Source organism: Schistosoma mansoni (genome assembly GCF_000237925.1).
Source record: "Schistosoma mansoni, WGS project CABG00000000 data, supercontig 0216, strain Puerto Rico, whole genome shotgun sequence".
NCBI classification, from domain to species: Eukaryota; Metazoa; Platyhelminthes; class Trematoda; order Strigeidida; family Schistosomatidae; genus Schistosoma; species Schistosoma mansoni.
The window spans coordinates 159,125-179,515 of NW_017386084.1; the positions used below are offsets into that span (position 1 = coordinate 159,125).

General features: G+C 30.6%; 1 protein-coding gene across 1 annotated transcript in view; it reads right to left on the minus strand.

Annotated features, from left to right (window-relative positions):
• Positions 1-4,410: 4,410 nt before the first annotated feature.
• The window catches only part of Smp_180710 (hypothetical protein), a gene marked incomplete at its 5' end in the record, with an annotated part of 23,416 nt that continues 7,435 nt past the window's right edge, over positions 4,411-20,391 (minus strand). The window contains 2 exons of the mRNA XM_018792377.1: positions 4,411-5,034; positions 12,122-12,574. Of these exons, the coding sequence (XP_018647240.1) occupies positions 4,904-5,034; positions 12,122-12,574 (584 nt within the window). The 3' untranslated portion in view covers positions 4,411-4,903. The remainder of the gene's footprint in view (positions 5,035-12,121; positions 12,575-20,391) is intronic.

Sequence of the window (20,391 nt, forward strand, 5' to 3'; positions counted from 1 at the left end):
GAAAACATACATCGCATTAATTCCTACTATGTACTGTTTAGAATGCTAGTATTAATCGAATCCTTGCTTTCATGCACACTACTTATACTTCTGATACTCTTATTTATATTCTGATAATCATATCTCCATAGGTAAAAAAAAAGCTTAGAAATAGAGTATAAAAGGACACCGGCCCAAGCGTCTACTAATCACACAATAAAAATATAATTAATAATCCTTCGTATGATAATCTCAAACGTTATACCTCTGCATTATCCGTCCTACTATATCACTTAGTATGTTAAACTAATTGCATGAATAAAAAGTTAATAACTAGAGGGCTGAAACAAAAATTCTCTAACAAAGTGCAGATATTCGTAAAATGGATATAAATGCCAAGGAAATAAAAATGAAACTGACATTCATTTATAAAAAGTAATTGATTTTCAGTGATTGCTTACTTATATTAAAAGAAATAGTTAGAAAACATGTAGTTTTATGCATATCTCATTGCACTCGATGGATGTAATCTTTGACTTCACATATAAATAAGTATGCATGAAAGAATCACTACTGGCATTTAAGAATGAATATACAAAAAGATTAACTGTCAAAATGAAAATGTAATGATTTTAGTGCATAATATAGACTATAGAGGTTCTTGTATTAAAAAGTTTTACATTAATTTGAAGATCACTAATGTTTATATTAAAACTTCTACATATCGAATAATGAGATCAATTTAATGTTATAAAGCTGTAATTCAACTTCACAAGCTGAATCCAATTTAATCATGTGAAGTTCATACTTTAATGACCAGATATTTTAACAGTGGACTCTGTGTAATAAGGTTGCTAAAACTTCAATCTTATTACTAAAAATATTAATAATGATACTAAAGTGTGCTCTGATAGTAAAACATATCTTTAGGAAAGCTGAAATATATATAAGGATCCGATTAAATGACGTAGTATTTCTTATCACATAAAAAAACATTTTCTTATAAACTATTCACTAACTGATCAGTCAGGGAACATTTCTTGTCGCATTATTATTAAAAAACGCACTTGATCCGTAAGATACTAAAAATATTTGTGATTTAAGCAAATTGTTACACATTCTGACTGGTACTATAGAACTTTCATGGTTAAGTGTAATCGAATTATTGGTTAGAAGTTTTACGACAGTTATTGATATATACTGATAATTGAATTCATTTAGACAACTATTTTCACTCAGGGTGTGGTGAGAATTTCCTTCAATTATGTTTGTGACACTTCATTACTGTTCGCCTACCGTTTCATCAGGATCCCACCAGAGTCTTTTAAGTCCCTGTAGAGTTAGAATTACTTTTGCATCTCTGAACTGATATTCATATGTTTGCATTACTCAATTCAGTATATATATATATATATATATATATATATATATATATAACACGTGTACATGCATAATTCGAGTCTTATTGAGGTTGAAATCAATTTAAAATCGGGTATATTTTAAAAATTAGTCATTGGAAGTTTTTATGAACTGACACTTTTCTGATATATTTTGTTATTGACATGTTTATCGAAATAAACATTTATTCGCATCGGTGAGTGCCAGGTGCCTCTGTGGACGGTGATTACTTACTTTTTCATTCATTCATTTTCAATAAGTATGAAGTTATTGAAAGCCTTTATTCAAATTCGTGCGTAATAAAATTATGTACTTTATATAGAAATTCTGTCCGGTTTTGTAGAAACAAACTAGATTTTTTATTGTATAGTAACCAAGTAGTGATCGCTGTCATGTATGTCAAGTCCTTTTTAGTGTTGATCGAATTCTATCGATCAGGTTGTAATGTGGCTAATAGTCTAGTCACTTACACCATGCTGAAATGTAAAGTAGTGGTTGGCGAAAGTCTACAGGAATTCCGTCGATTAACTTCACCATGCAAATTAGTTTAATGTTATTTATGTTATGTTATTTATTATATCTTGTTTTGTACCAGTTAACTACTCATTACAATTAAGTAATGCATTCTAACATTTTCCATTATAGTTTTCGATCTATGTAAGAAAAAATTAACATAATGATTTCTAAAAAACAGTATCAAACTATCAACGGCAATGTTTTTTTTTTACTTATCTTGTTAAAAACAGCAAAAATAATAAGTACAGCAATGGTTGCACAATGAGTTTCAACTATTCACAAAATTAATTACCTTCTATTCATTCGTTATTTCATGTCGTTCATTTCAAATATAATAAAATTATAAAAAGGTCAAATTAAGGTCATTAACTTAAGTATAAAAACAAAAGTAAATTATATATATATTCACCCATTAACATAATTACTAGAATTGATTATACGTTGTTGACGTTTTTTTGATTGCCCTACAAATCAGATAATCGTCATTAAAACACAAGTAAATAAATATGGCAGTAAAAATATTGAGTTAGATAATTTTGGAGACATCTATACAAAATACATAAGTTTAATAAAAATAAGTTTATTTGCATCTATTGGAAAAGACCAAACCTTATTATGGCATAGACAAATTTGTTCATTCTATTGAATTCAATATTCATAACTGCTTTAGCACTGAGAAGTGAACGACGTTATCATTGTCCAGTTCTTTAATGTTGATCGAATTATATTGTAGATGCAATAAGCTCATCCGTCTAAGTGACTCAGCATCATACGCATCGTGTTGAGATATTAGGCGATATGATATAGTCATCAGGAAACCTTAGAGCTAGGTTTCATGTTGTTCGACACATCATCAAGGCATACCCTTAGTATTAAAAAGACCGATGCCCCCTGCGAGATTTAGATCCACGTTACCTGGCTTCAAAGTTTGAGACACTGACAATGAGTTATTCAAGAGATAAATGACCACCTATATGATCGAAATATTTAAAGCTGATTGGTCAATGAGTAGTGACCATGGTCATGTTTGGTTATATCGCATTTTAATCCGAAGTTCAAATTTCGCACGTCATAAAATTGCATTTAATGATTGAAAACTAAGAATGCTGCAAATACATTTCATCATCGTTAACCCATGTCATACATTAAAGCGGAAACTATTCATACCATACTGTCCAATCACCATGTCTTTACCCAGTTAAATTAGGCTTTCACAGATAATACAGGTAAGAATGTCTGTTAACCAGTATATTGTATCATTAAGTCAATTTTTTCAACACTGACTTAGAAGATTGTTATCAGAAATCAAATACAGCTAAAAATAATTCAGGTTTGCTGGATATTCCAAACACATTTAGCGAATGTATGCAAGTGAATTAACTATAGTCTACCTATCCATTTAACTGATATGTCGTTAAACAATATCAGCTTAAGAACGTATTCAGTTTTACAACACAAAACATAAATTATTTGTGGAATAAATTTTCTGACATTTCACTAGTTAGAAAAGAATTGTTCGAAAAATTCCACTATATTTTTTCGAACCACTCAAAAATCAATTTCTCCACCTGACATTATCATGAAGTCCAAAAGAATAATAAAACAATTTAACCGTAGACTAAAATTTTTGAAAAAATAATTAGTTGAAATTCCTTTAGAAATGTCAAAATTGAAGAATGAATGAGGCTGGTTACTAAATGAAAGCTAAATGAATGAATGAGAGTGAAGTAGATGATTTCTTACTAAAAAAAATGAATTTCAGTCATTTAACTTATTTCATTTTATATGTTGTCGAGACTCATCATGAGTATTAAAAGAAACTGATTAACCTAGCAATAATAAATATAACAGTTATACTCATTCTATTGACTATATTATTTTTTATTTCAGCAAAGAATTTTAAGCATAAACTTTGCAAAATTGTGACAGAATTCAAGCTTATAATTAATTAACTTGTGAATATGCTAAAAAGATGAGTACAATAGTTTGTAAACAGTGATTAACTGCGATCCATAGTCATAAGCAAATATTCCTAATCTGTTTTGTTTTAATGTCACTGCTTTTCGTCGACGAATATACTTGATGTGTGAATTCTATATATAATGGCCTGCTACTTCTTCAATGGACAGAGGAGAAAGCAAATATATGAACTACCATGAAAGTACTTCTTGAGTCTTTCGGTAATTATTTTTACGATAGATCGCAAACATTTTATAAAATAAATAAAGTACATGCAGTTGACATAGAATCGGTGAATTAAAACTATTTTAAATAATAAAAAATTTACAATAATAAATGTATGTTTGAAGAAACATTAGATCAAACGTTTAGGTAGTCCTCCGATAGGTGCTCATTTAAAAGTATTAATGCAATTAATCGGAGATAAAAACATTTTTCTATCCATAAATTGCAACTTTATCAACATATATCATGTAAGTAATAACTCGAACTAAGTAAATTAAATGTGTATTGCCTTATCCGTCAACAATAATTCATCTCAAATAACTCCCCATTTTTGGTAAAAAGTAGTATTACCTAACTGACATTAGTTTTACTCATACAAATAAATAAACTTAAATACACATATCTATATATGCACACAGGCACATGAAAATATATCTTCCAAAATACGGTCAACATTATAGTTGTTCAATAATCAAAAAAAATTAAGTAATTTGATATATTTATGGACTAAAGAAGGAATCGTTGTATAAGATAATCAATAAAACTTGAGGTGACAGAAAATTTGAGTTTGTATGGAAACACTTATAACTTCTTTATTCTTATTTTATCAAGCGCCCTACCAACCGCAGAGAGAGTGATTTATTGAGTGAAAGATAGGAAATAGCTGGTACAAAATAGTCGTAAAAAAGAAAAACCAAAAATATATGATAAAAATGGTAGAAAGGAAAGGAAAAAAGGACTTAACAAATGATCACAGCCCTAATATTTTCTCACATAGATAAAGAAATCATAGTATGTAAACAGGGACAAAGGATACATAATCAAATTATGCAGATTTACAATTAAAATAACCGTGCTGTTCATTTCGGTTGAATAAGTGATTTACAGCTTTGTGAGATTGACCGTCTGGTTTATTTTTTTGTGAAACAACTAGTAACTCAACCATGATGTACATGTCTGGAAGCGGAATTAAACGTTTATGTAAACAAGTTTATTAACAGATAAAATATTTAATATTACACAATGTCTCAATAAGCGACGTAATGTTAATATGTTAAACTAATTTTTTCATTAGAAAAACATCTTTACAAACAATGTATAGGTTTCCGTAGTAGGGCTTACCGATTAATTTGAGGGAATATGGTACATCTCTCATCTCCAGAAGTATATACTAACGACCCTTACGTGGATCAAATTCAGGGTTTCTAAGCGGAGTGACGAAAGAGTTACTATCAAACTACTGACTTGAAATTCAGTGTGATACATTTCCAAATTTTACCGCTTTGCAATATGGTAGCATATCACTGAATGTCATCTGTAAATTCTTTACCCCTGGTGTAGGTTAGCTATACAGATTAGGAATCCTGAACTTCACTGACGAGGGCGTAGATGTGAATGCCTAGGACAAAATAGATATCCATTGTGTCTTGGTTTGTAAGAGTTTTCTAGTTGTTGTAAACTGCAAATTGAACTATAGTCACCAGTCCCTTATGTTGATTACTTACTAAATTAACTACTATCCCCTTAGAAATTCGGATTTAACCTCGTTACCTAATAAAAAGGACTATTTTAACCGTAATTACAATTTATGACTTAGTACTGAAATACGCTTGATCATTTAGACAAGCTAAAGTTATAAATACACCGACCTGCTGTAGGAGTAAATTAGTGACTGTTAAATTCGATTCATAATGTTTGAATGTAACTATTCACAAGTTAACTAATAATTGTAACTGATAAGGTTCCGTTCAAATATAACTAGTTATGAACGGTTACATTTCAGCATTTAAAATCAAATGCTTGACTACTGTAGTTAGCCTAAAATGAGTAACCTATTCAAGGACTGTTTATGAATGATTAACGCATGATATACTCAATAACTTACAGACAGGTTTTACTTTATAGAATATTCATGTATTAGGTACATTATTCAGTGTATCATGCATTTGATTTATTTATAGTAATCTAGTATTATAATCTTTCTATTACGTCATCTTGGTTATTACTAGATCACATCCCCTCACGGAACTAATACTTTAACAAAAGATTTTCATATATATACGATTGTACAACTTGATAATAAATTTATTGAAAAGGGATCACTTCGCTGAATTTCGTGTTTTTTAATGTTTAAATCCAAAATCACTTACAAATTACAGCTTCTATTCAATTTAATCATTCTGTAAGCCAATTAGCTAGTTATACATCTTTTCATCATATTTCTCTTTTGTAAACACTTTCAAATGTTTTAGAAAGAGTCCATCACTACTGAAAAATTTCTAGTAGCTGGAGTCTTCAAATAACCTTTGTTCAGAGGTTTTTGTTTTTATTTATCTGAAAGCCAATTTGAAGATTACTTGGGAACAATCTAAGATTAAATTTTTACCATTTCTGAATTCCATTTTCACATATTCAGTCAGAATAACACTGGTTTCAAGTCATAAATGTTCAAATGATTCAAACCATAAGATCATATGAAATTTCTTTACTTCAAAAAATTAACAACCAACTTTTGAAATTTTATTACACTCTTGAAATACTATTAGTGTTTTTACAGTGGAATAATTGATAATCTTTCTACTATTCTAAATTTTGTTACATAATTCAGTAAAATAAAAGCACAGGAGAATTCGAAAGCAAAATTATGAAAGATAACCTCTTTCTATCTATCTATCTATCTATCTACCTATCTATCTCTCTGTCTATATATATAGCGTAAAAAATCAATACTAGGAAATTAGTAAGGTTGACACATGTAGAACGACCCGAAATTAGTTTTCTTTTCTGTCACTGAAAAAATAATAACTTTTATTTCAAGAATGTTATGTTTCATTTTGAAAACAGGTGAGAAAATCATGTTACACCCATAAGTAAAAATTTTATACACAGATATATGCATAATACCAAGCAAACGATATTCAATATATTTTTTTAAGGTAAAATCCAAGTACATAGTCTTCCGTGTAATAAATTATCCAATTTTCTGACTTGTATATATTTAAAATACATCTGAAGGACAACTATCGTCAGTCAGCTTTAACATGAAATAAGTAATAATAGAGACCAATTTAAAATAGTGTATACATACTTACCGAGGAGGTTATCGAATTTATTGCACAATTTAATATAAAGATATTTTTACTTTTTAAGTGATTAGTTCTTTCTATAATCACTAGCTTAATAATTTTTACATATAAAGTAAACATTGATACAGTGTTTCTTTATAAAATTGAGACAGTATTAATCATGTTGCATAAATATAATAATGACAATTCACCAAGTCTAACACATTCTATGGAAAATTATGGGTCAATAATTCATAAAACGTATTGACTGAGTAATACTACAATAGTGTTTTTCGTGTTACATCTTAGATCTAGAGAATCAGATACAATAGTTTTACATAATAGTGAAGAATATATTCTAAAAAATAGTAGTGTGGTGTACACTACTTATGCTGACAAATTTAAGTAGTATGTAGCGGGAGTGAAAAGTGGAACGTTTCCCAGAAGATTAAAATAAAGAGAACAAGAGGGAAGACGATGAGCAATCGGAATAACAATAGGATTAGCAGAATGATGGAGTGTGTAAAGAAAAACTAAAAGGTGTTCGAAAGATATACTCAATGTATGATTTTCATATTTTACAATGGCAATACATAATTTTGCATAAAACAACAAACTGGTTTAATGTACCTAATCTGTCGTTCACTACATTAGTACATACTAAAAGAAATGCAAACCAATTTAGTGTCGCATTTTATTGGTTTAGATTTTGTTTAAATGTTTTAATTTCAGAAATTTAAAACTAATAACAACACCAGAGAAAAGAAAGAGGACAGTAAGAATAGTAGTGAAAAGTACAATTATTCGTTAAACAAATACGTTATTCACTTTTCTTTTCAGTGTAAATTTATTCTTTCATATTGTTCAATTTTTCCAAATCCTTCTGTTTTTTAGGCTCTTCTCTCATTTAATCGAAGTATATTCTATATTAAGAAATATTCGTTTATCTTCATGTTATTATTACTTATAAACTTGTATATAGACAGTTTTCCAAAATGATTACATGCATTCAGCACCGTTAGAGTTCACTTCTTTTAAAGAGTTCATAAAGTAGCATCCATAAACAACCAATGTGTAATAATATCATAATCTGCAAGGATATTTACAAACTTTCTAGTCATTCTTATGCACGAGTGAAGCACTATTTGTTGACCGAAATAAGAATGAAAGGCTGTTTGCAGCAAACTTTCTTATGATGAATTTTCTGAAAGTTTATATGAATTAATCAGAAAACCTATTACAGCAAATTAACCAAAAAAATTCTTCACTTATTTTCTTTCACTATGCCTTCATTTTCAGATAATTGTTTTGTATTTATAAAGAGTCAATCGGCTGGTAATTAATTAACATCTAATTATAAAATAATATGATCAATCGGTATCGATTTCATTTTATGAGCTACATCCTTGAAATGCCTATCAATAGCCTGATATGTTCGCATAGACAGCACAGGTTTACCGTAATCAGTAAATTAACTAATTGGTTGCTAGTTGACTTATTTTTCTCTGCAATTACCGATTACAAACAATCGATATGTACGGATAAGTAAGCAGTTAAATACCTTCTAAGTTGATCGTAAAAACGTCCAACGCTAATTGGTCTTATGCACAAACCCATATACTGTTTGTATTACTATTACACAAAGATTCTAACATTTCAATCGATTTAGATTTAAGCTATTAAAGTTCGAAAATTCTTAAATCAAGCCTAAATCCTTACAGTAAGCCGTATGTTTGACGAATACAATTTTAATGAACCAAATCTATAGTTTTCTATGAAATCATAAGCCGGTCCAAGATAAAACATCACTGAATAACCTGGACACAGTAGGTGGGTTTTTATCCTGGTAAAGAACTCCTCAACAGTACCCATCCACGTTCCTGCATACAGGAATCAAATACAGAACTTTTGGTTTTGCACACGAACCGTTAACCTCTAGGCTTACTAAACCAAGTTTTAAAAAAAATATTATCAAGTTATATTCAAAGGAAGCTTTGAATCAAATCCCGAGAAACAAATCATTCTTGATTTTATACAAAAAATTAAATTCTAAACTCAGAAAAATCTACCCCAATAATTACTTTCTTTTTACTTCCTTCATTTCACACCTAATTTATTTATTCTATTCCAATTAAATAAAAAATCATCATATTTGCTGAATAAATACCAAAAAAAGAGGTAGAAAAATTCATTTTTCTTGCTATTATCACCATCTATTAAAACTGTTATGTATTTATAGAATTTAGTTTATGAAACTTATTTTTGTCCACAAAATAGATTATGAGCAACAATAACAAAAATAGAAAAACTCGTTGATCAGTGAATTCAGCATATTACTTTGTATATTAGGAATTAAATGCTTGTTTTTACTTTTCCTAATAAATATTTATTGAATTTAATGAATGTAAACAATATTTGAAAGAATAAATTTATGATTAAGTTCAATTTAGTAATTTCATCAACCTAGTTTTAGTTTATAAATTTAACTGGGTTGTATTAATTGACTTCTAATAATATAGATATTAATCATGACTAAAGATATTTTGTAATTGAAATCATGAGTCAATTGAAGCTAGACCATCATGGAAAACCTGGAAATACTGGACGGCCGTTTCGTCCTAATGTGGGACTCCTCAGAAGTGTGCATCCACGACCCCACACTCGCGAGATTCGAACCCAGGACCTACAAGTCTCGCGCCAGAGCACTTGACCGACAGACCGACAGACCAAGTCTGTTATAGAGATATCAACTCACTGAGGACGATTGGTGAATGGTTGCTCAAAATCGTGGATTGGTTAAATTTAGACATTAACACCGTTGGATGCCGGCTCAGTGGTCTGTCGGTCAAGTGCTCTGGCGCGAGACTGGTCGGTCCTGGGTTCGAATCTTGCGAGTGCGGGATCGTGGATGAGCTTTGCTGAGGAGTCCCATAATAGGACGAAACGGCCGTCCAGTGCTTTCGGGTTTTTCATGGTGGTCCACCTTCAATTGACTCATTAATAACATTTACTGAATATTATAGAGTTGAACAATTAAGAATGACAATTGGACTATAAATAATCAAATTCAGTCTAATTATATGATTAATATTCATTGAGATTTACATGCTTTACAAAAAAAGGAAAGATGTTTTCTCTAAGATCTCGCCAATTTAAATAGCACTATCAATTTATTACTCTAGATTGAAATGTGACTGTAAAAGTTCACTCTATCCCTTATTGATCTGTGTAATTCCACACCTAAAAGTTACTCTATGATCTGTATTTTATATCTGTGTTGATCTTATACAATGACCATAACATCGCTTTGATCTCCTTTATCGCAGGCAGAAAGCTTCTCCAGTTCACTCTCGTTTCAGTCATCAGGACTGCTTCAAATTGATTCGGATGAACATAAAAAGTTTCAACAGTTTTTGAGACATTTTATCTTTGTGAACTACTTGACCGTGATAAGCGTCATTTCCTATACTTGAAGTGTTTACAAATAAAACGCATATCTTCGCGATATCTATTTTCTGTAGAGTGTGTAGTCTGAAGCAATGCAATAAAGGTTAAGTTGAAAATACGTTTAGAGAATACAACTGTCGAACAGTTTCGAACTGTTAATTTCATACACTAAAGAAATCAGACAGAAGAATATAAATTGTACTCATATTATGAACAGATAGAACGAGTGTTCATCGCCTTTTGAGATAAATTAATTCCAATATTACAATCATATCATATTATATATTCTCTTCTTTTATCAAAATATTAAAAATGGTGAAAAACCCTAAATGATTACACCCAATTTAACAAATACTCGATCCAAAGTTACACCTTTTGCATAAAAGCTAGTAATACTACTAGGCAACTACAAATCGAATGCTGAAGAGCAACAATCATACCTAATACGAGTTAATTGAAAGCCATTGAATTTAACCACAAAGTCAATCTTCAGCTATATGATAAATTCAAAGTTTAAATTTACTTTTTACTATATAGTCATTAAAAACAAACAGTTCTGAAAATGTACAATGTGAAATTGTTACAATTTTAACAATATAGCTTGTTATGATAAAATAGTGTGTCAATAAGGGGCATATTCTTAAATGTATTTACACATTCAAAACTGTAATTAGTATTTAGCAAAATATATATTTATATATAATTAAGAGGTACGTAAAAGTGGGAGCGACATTCGAATCACTTAAAATTTTTCGATTACACTCAAAGTAACTTGTTCATTTTTTTTCGTACGTTATCATGCAGGAATACCTTTTTCTTAATGACCAAACTACTAGTTATTTATTAAAAATTCAAAAAGAAATGGTTAGTTACAAGTGTTAATTGATTTTAAATGATGTGATAATTCAAGGGAAAAAATCTAGATACGAGAATAGTTTTCATCATTAACTGATATCAAATTTAGAAATATCAAAAATAAGAAAATTAAAACATTAATCTATTTCTTCAGTTTCTGATTTTATAGTAATATATACATATGACTTCACTACACATAGAATCTAATGTATTGACACATTCTAGCAACATTATTAAAATTTATCCGACGAGTTGGAAATTACTAGGTCACAATAATAACTACAAACAATTTGTAATACAATAAGAAAATATTCAATAATGATTGTGATACCCTGAGGCAATCAGACAGACCAAAAGATGGGAACACGCCACTGGCTAAAATTAAACTTCATTTTCTAAGGAAGGATACTCCAAAGTCCGGCTTCAATTTTTAAGACATAAAAGTGTTTGTTTATGAGTGAATGTACATATGTTTTCTGTACAGTTTTACTCAATGAAAACTCTTCACTCTCAGTCTCTTCATTCAAACAACTGATCTGAGCTCGAATATAGGTAGCTAATATACCGGCATCAGACCCGGACGACTGCGCAACATAAATGATTATGTCATATCAGTTACAACCAAGAATTTAAACAAATCACACACACTTTTAATAACATACAAATATATAGCTCACCTGATGCTTTTATTTCATTTCGTATCAACGATAAAATATTCATCCAAGTTTGTTCATCATTAACAAATAATTTCGTCATATATGTAATTAATTGAATGATTGAATTTATGTCAGTTATGATAAGAAATGCTTTAGAGCTCCATAATCGCTGTAAATTCATTGCAATACAACAGTTATGACATTTATCAATATTACGAGGACAAAATGACGGTTGCGTGCCAGAAGTATTGACTGTATTCCTTTGAACATACATATTGTAAAGTGAATATAATGAATTATGATTTAAGTGGTCACATGTTTCATGATAAACCACATTATTGGGAAATGTAGTCTCTGAGGTATCTTGTAAATCATAATTATCATCATTGATAGGAATTGTGTTATAGTCAGACATTTGATTTTCTATGTGAAAAAGAACAAGAGAAACAGGAATAAATTGAACTGGATAACATTCTTTTGTTAAAACAAGGGTAAAATAAGTTTTAAATCACAATGATATCAGAAAATACCATGTGTTATACCTGTTATAACGTGAAATACAGAAAAGGTTGTAATTTTTCAGTTGATGACAAATATATGCAAGTTTTGTTTTCATTGTTTGTAAATATATACCTTGGCTTATGAATGTAAGTATCTTGGTCTTATGGGAGATCAAATACTGGTTGAGTTCCTCAAACTATGAAGCTGAGTGATCTGCATTGGATTTTCACAAGATTCCTACAAGAATATAGGTTTGTCTTGATAACGTATTTAACCCAGAATGAAAACTAGTCCATGATTTCTTGCCGATTATCCTTAATCAACGAACAAAAATGTACAATTAACGATTTATTTAAGGTTTCAATCAAGTTTCGATCACACAAAACTTTGGCATTATGATACGTTAGATCATAATTTCACTTACATGATTCGACTTGTATGAAGTTACGTGAAGGTTTTAAAAGATTTCAAAAATAACTGAAAAATATTCCATACTTCATCAATGAAAAACAAAATTTCGGAGAGATAACCTGTTGATGCAAGTTGACAGTGGGTTCCTAGTATTACGTGTTAATTAGATTTGAAAATATATACTTTCGAGTTTAATGCTAGGTTGGTTTTATTGCAAGAGCAATTATATTGTAAGGTACTGATGATTTCCATATTAGATCTTACTTGTTTCATTGGTTGTTTACCTAAATTCAGTCCATAATGTGATTTACAAACCGTTTTACAAATTAGGTTTTGAATTCCTGATGTTTTACATCAGATAAGTTTATATCTTTATAACCGAGAACTAATGCAAGTTCATTTACACAAAAGTATAATTTTATGATTAATATTATTGTAGAACACTAATGAGGAAGTTACTTTTAGTTTGATTATTTATGCATAACTTCTGATTATCATGTATTTCAATGAATACCGCCTATAAACTGATAAATGGTATAGCACAGATTTAATTTTCTATGACGCCATACAAAAATGTCATAATTAAAAAGCTTACTAACTTTTATCTTATTAGAAAGAGAGATTAAGTCAAAAGGAAACTAATATATCTATAAAACCCTAGACTAAATTAAATATAAGCATAGTGGGATAGGCAGTGTTAGATGGTGGCTAGCAGTGGAATTCAGGATGTGTGTTTCGTTCTATTAGGGACTCGTCAACTGGATAAGTCTGCATCCCAGGTTTGATGTTCACCCCGGGACTTAAACCTGATAACATTCATTTTAAACGTCATCACATTATCCACTTAGCTACCGAGTCCAGATCGTTGCTAGTTTTTGTATCGGTAAGATTAAACAACTAATCCAAAGGAATTTAGGTGAGATAGATTTCATCTAATTGTAATCAAACTCTGACGAACTAAAGATCTAAAGGAAAGGGATCAGAATTTTTAGAGACGTTAAAAAGCTAAATAGTCGATAGACAAGTGTAATGATAAATAGAAATTAGGGAGTTTACCTGGTGAAAAGTGATTTAAGAGTATAATTCAAATATCATTAAATACGTCTTGCGAATTACATTTAGCAAATAATAAAATACTTGAAAAATATGTAATACACTGTTTATTGTTTACCATAACAGATTATGATAGCTCACAGTTGCAAAATCATGATTTACCGAAATATATTGTTTCACAGTCAACAAGGAAAAACTGTCAAATGCGTTTTTAATGTTGCTTCATACACGAAACTGTCATACAAAATATTCGTTTGGCCAGAATTGTTCACTTGTAAAACAAGGAGAACAACTAAATAATTCTGACCAAACAAATATTTTGTATAACAGTTTCGTAAAAAAACAAGAAGAAAATCTGCCTGTAGCCCCTCTGGGGTCACTGACGGTCCCAAGCCCGGATAAAGGAGGAGGGTTGAGCATGGGGTTATCAAACCTATCCGATATAAAACTAACTCGCTAAAAAATGTTAACCAGAAAAATTATTCAAACCACTTAAAACAAGGAAAGAATTTACTAATTCATTTACACTTAGAATATTCATTATTATTTTGAGATAGCTTCTGCCTTATGGGTTCGACATGTAATAATGTGTACTTTATACTCTGAAAACTTATCTTGGTGATCAATGTAACGTTTTGTATGCAAAAAATTTCGTTGAATAGCAGTGGGAACAATATCATTATCCATATCACCAAAACATTGGCTATTTCTTTCTAATTTAGATGGTATGTAGAGATTATCCCGATAATGAGGTAGTTAATATCATCGACTGATGTTATTTGTAAGTTAACCGAAAGGTCAGAGAGTCCTGGGTAGATATTTTATTTTAGTTCTAGACTTACCACCCGCATCCAACCAGCAAGTGTCGCTTCATCGTGAAGACAACTATGGAATTGAAATAATCTCCATGAAACACAATGCATCAATAATCATTAACTCATTGGTTGATATCTTTGAAATGAATACTCAAAGAACTTTTATGAAGCTATTAATGATTGCTTCGAGTCATATCAACATAACAAAAGTTACTACTGAAGTTTTTGTATAACAGTAGCAAAGAGAATGAAGAAGGAACTGTAAGCTACTGGATTCTAGCTTACTTATTCAAAATAATCATACCGATTAATAAACGGAAATGTTATGAGTTCGATTACGTATGGCATCTTGTGTCCAAATCGATGATGAATCCTAAATAATGGTAAAACATTAGTCTAATTCTCTTTGCTTCCCCTAGTTATTGCCATTTTACAATAAAAGTCATAATCAATTTGACGATATCGTTTTTTTTATCAATATAGCAATCTTTTAATAATAATATAATTGAGATCATGAGTCAATTGAGGCTAGAACACCATGGAAAACCTTAAAGCACTGGCTGGCCGTTTCATCCTATTGTGGGACTCCTCAGCAGTGCGTATCCACGATCCCACCTGGCGAGATTCGAAACCAGGACCTACCAGTCTCGCGCCAGATCACTTAACCACTAGACCACTGAGCTGGGTGGCATCCAACGGTTTTAATGTCTAACTTCAACCGATCCACGAAATTGAGCAACCATTCACCAATGTCATCAGTGAGTTGATATCTCCCAACAGACCTGGTTGAACTCCACTGGTTACTGCTTCTCATTAGAACTCCAGGAAGTACTTCTTGAGGTCAGTCACTAGTGAGCACATGATCATTATCAACTGACTCATGATTTCAACTATATAAAATTACTAATATCTCCACCAAACCCTTTCTGACAATAATATAATTTGTTAAAAGAGGTAGTTTTGAAATTAAAAAAAACTTTTTTTTGATTTATTTCTTTTAAAATTTATAAACATTATTCTACCGAAAAATTTTATCCTTTTTATTTTTTATTTTTTTGTTTCTTTTTTAAAAAAAAGACTAAACAATATTTTGTTACTAAAATAATAAATAATTACAAACGTATTAGGTCAGTTCCATTTCATAATTGTATTCTTTTTTGTTTTACTAAAGTTGAATGACTTTCAAAGTAATTCAAACAATAATAATAAGAATAATAATACTAAAGAAATAATTTTACTTAAGTAAAATAAAAAAAATTGTATATGAAAGCCGAAAGAAAGGACTATATTTAAATAAAGTGCTTTTCTTTTCTTTTGTATTTTAAACAGAGTAATCTAAATGATAACCATGTTAAATGTTCAAATAACTTAAAAGTAAATTTCTATCCTTATTCTGAATAGAATAATAATATGAATATAGAATAAAAACAAAGAAATGTTTTCCTAACTACGGATAATTATTGGTTAGTAGAATTTTCTGTTATTTCACTTCATCTAACATTACCATTTATACTAATAAAATAGAAACATGTAAGTATTTAAGTTTGTAATTCATTTTACTAACTGATGGTGTGGTCACGGCAAAATATTATAATAAAAAGTAATGAAGAATTGAACATAGAGGGTCGTATACAATATGATAAATTAATTGGCATAGAATTGGATTAAACCAATTTGCATAGTTCATGGCATAATTAAGTTGTTCATGTTCAGATTAGCCATTTAAGTAGAGTAGGTTGGTCCTGGGTTCGAATCTCACGAGTGCGGGATCGTGGATACGCACTGCTGAGGGGTCCCAAAATAGGATGAAACGGCCGTCCAGTGCTTCCAGGTTTTCCATGATGGTCTAGCTTCGATTGACTCATGATTTCAACTAAGAAAGCGAACTGTCAGTGCAAACACTCAAAAATTATTAGCTTGGAGGTTATGGAGATTTAAGAACCCACTGAAGACAATGAAAGATAATTATGAATTGATTGGAGCCGGACTTCTAAACATTCGGACCCCGAGGGTTTTGTGTTTAGTCTCCAGCTGTGAGGTCATGAATGAGCTCTACTGAAAAGTCCTATACTAGGATAAAACAGACGGTTTGTCTAACATGTATTTCTTCATGATTTCAATGAAAAATACTCAGGAAAACAAATACAACTTGTAGCAGGGAGTTAATTTTTAATCAGATCTTTCAAATTTAAAATATATTTAGTTCACAAATTGATTTCATACCTATGATTATTTGTCAACTCTAAAGTCTAGATCTATCGAAGAAAATACAACTAGATGATAACGATAGTCAACTAAATAGAAAATTTATACAAACAAACAACCCTTCGTAATGTGTTGCTAAATAGTTAGTTGGCTATTTGAACCATGGTGTAGCTTGATTAAACGTCAAACATCGACAAATATCTACAATATCTAACATTCAGTCTTTCAAGATTGAACATGTACTCGTTAAGACTGATTGCCGAAATCAAAATCTAAATTTATGTATTTGTAACAGTATGAGTTCTCATACTGTGAACTTTAGAGAATGTAACATAAGATACAACTGTAGTAAAATAACCCCTGGACAACTAGGTTTCCAAACCTGTAACGGACATCTTCCAATTTTATTGTAATTTATGAGTTTGGCATTAAGGAGGATTGCTATAAAATGGAAGTAAGTCACAGATCTTTCGATCATATATACACTGAAAGAATGTATCATCTGGTCAAAAGATAAGATATGGTTTTACTAAAAAATCAATTTAATCACTTACAGATTTTCTTTTTCTCAGCTATGAAGTTCATGATTCTAATGAGATTCACAATTAAACCTAAGATTGTTTGAGTTTATCCTATTTATATTAATTTTTTCCCAGTAAAATTTATGAATCAGCGGTAAATTGAAGTAATACAATATTTTGTACTTAAACTTCAAACTATAGTCTTTTCTGAGTCTAAACAGGTCAATCTGATGTGAAAGCAATTTTAAAAAATGTACAATTGGCATTAATAAATGACATTATACACGCTATATATGTTAATGCCTTCAGTGATAAAATAATTAGGTTTCTTTTTAAATTTACTAAATTGCTGTTTCTCTACATCACAAGGTTTCAATCTTTGCAAACTGTTGTATCCCGTGGAGAATTGCGAATGGTAACTTTGAGGACTATTTATGGACCAATGTGATATGTATATTTCCTATTGTATAGTTGCTGAGTAACTTAACTATTCATATTCATGTTCCTTTGTTATGAGCTTTATTTTGACCCATAGACTATTATTATACGATTTACCATTCTTGAGTTATCCCTAGTCCATTAATTACTGTTCCCCCTATTCACAGCCACATTTGGCCAAATCTTGTACAAATGTTATTTTCTATTTTATGGTACAATGTGGTCAGTTTGTTTGGTACATAAATCCAGTATGTTTAAGAATAATGATTCATATTGCAGAGGCTGTTATTGGCGTTCTGAACTTAGTTGGCTGGGCTAAGTAGATAGGAGGACCGAGTAGTACTTAAAACTGCTCATACGGTTTTTATGTATCATAGCTCAGATCGATAATTCACTCCTCTCTAATTGGGCGGTCTTATCACGTTTATATCTCAAACAGGGCACGCACACACTCACACGTTATAACACGAACATATTTATATTTTTCACAATTGAATAATTCTAGTATAGGGTTGTGTAGACTGTTGAGTTTTGGTTGTGATCATGAATGGACCAATGTCAGACCACCGTTAAAAATTTGGAAGCACTGGACAGCTATTCCGTCCTAGTATGGGACTCTCAGCAGTGCGCAGAGATTTGAACCCAGGAGATTCAGTTCCGTGTGCGAACGCTTAACCTGCAAACGACTGAGCCGGCACTCAATGATGTTAATGTCTAACTTCAACCAATCCACGATATTGTGCGACCATCCTCTTTGACGTGACCAGTGGAGTTCAAAGGTGTTTGATGTGAGGCAGTTAACCACTAAAGACAATGGAAGATGGTCGCGCAAGATCGTGGATTGAATAATACGACAAATTTCAAATAAAGGTCAAATTATTGTTTACTTTTTGAAAAATGCTATCTTTCTAACTATCGTTTGCTAAAGTACTGTTCAGATGAAATCAAATGAACTTCAATTATTCCAACAGTATACTTTTCCACCTACCTAAAAATAGAATACGTAATGCTATCTACTTTATGTTTCCCTATTCACATCACTTCACAATTCATGTGACAATTATCATTACGAATTTGAGATATTTGAATAATTCATTTGATTCCTCTTTTTTTTTCCAATACATCAGGTGACAATGAATTAGCATATACTATATGGGACACAACTAAGTAACAGTATATTTGGGAACAAAAGTATTGAAAAACACTAACTGAAAGAAAAAAATATATTCCTGCTTAAAATCAAACGAAATTAAATTAAGCATAAGTACAAAATAAAAAGGTTACCTAGATTTATTGATATTTACATAAATAGGTCATATATACCATTTATCTGTAACGTTACACGTTTGTACTATATACAATGACAAAATATTTTTTTTACTTATCTAATTTACTCATCCAAATATTATTTACGATTTGATTATAAAGGAATATAGGGAAAAAGAAGTTTAGTATGAAATTGACAATATTATTACACAAAAGTACATTTTTGTTTACATGATTTTCTAAATTATTTGACTTTTTTTAAAGATTTTTTATTATCCTTAAATGAAATAAATTGAATTAGACATTTGTTATATTGACTTAATCCTTTTTTGAATAGTTTACGTAATTTGAAATTTGATATGATGTTGATAATTAAATAGACAAATTATACATCATTGTTTTAACAGTTCAATTTCTTAACTTAAATATCATAACTTGTATTAGTATTTGGAAAAAAAGTTGGAAATTTGTTGTTCTTTTTTTATCACAACTATAAAGCAGAGATAAGAATTTTGATTAGATTAACAAATTAACTTTTATCAGAAGGGGTTTTGTTGAGATTTCAGTATTTTCATAGTTGAAAGCATGAGTCAATTAAAGCTAGACCACCAAGGAAAACCTGGAAACACTGGACGGCAGTTTCGTTCTAGTATGGGACTCCCCAGCAGTGCGTATCCACGATCCCACCTGGCGAGATTCGAAACCAGGACCTACCAGTCTAGCGCCAGATCACTTAACCACTAGACCACTGAGCTGGGTGGCATCCAACGGTTTTAATGTCTAACTCTAACCAATCCACGAAATTGAGCAACCGTTCACCAATTGTCTTCAGTGAGTTCCTATCTCACAACAGACTTGGTTGAACTCCACTGGTCACTGCTGCTCACTAGAACTCCAGGAAGTACTTCTTGAGGTCAGTCACTAGTGAGCATATAAATATTATTATCCGAAGGGGTTTTGATGAGATTTCAATATTTTCATAGTTGAAAGCATGAGTCAATTGAAGCTAGACCACCATGGAAAACCTGGAAGCACTGGTCGGTTGCTCAACTTCGTGGATTGGTTAGAGTTAGACATTAAA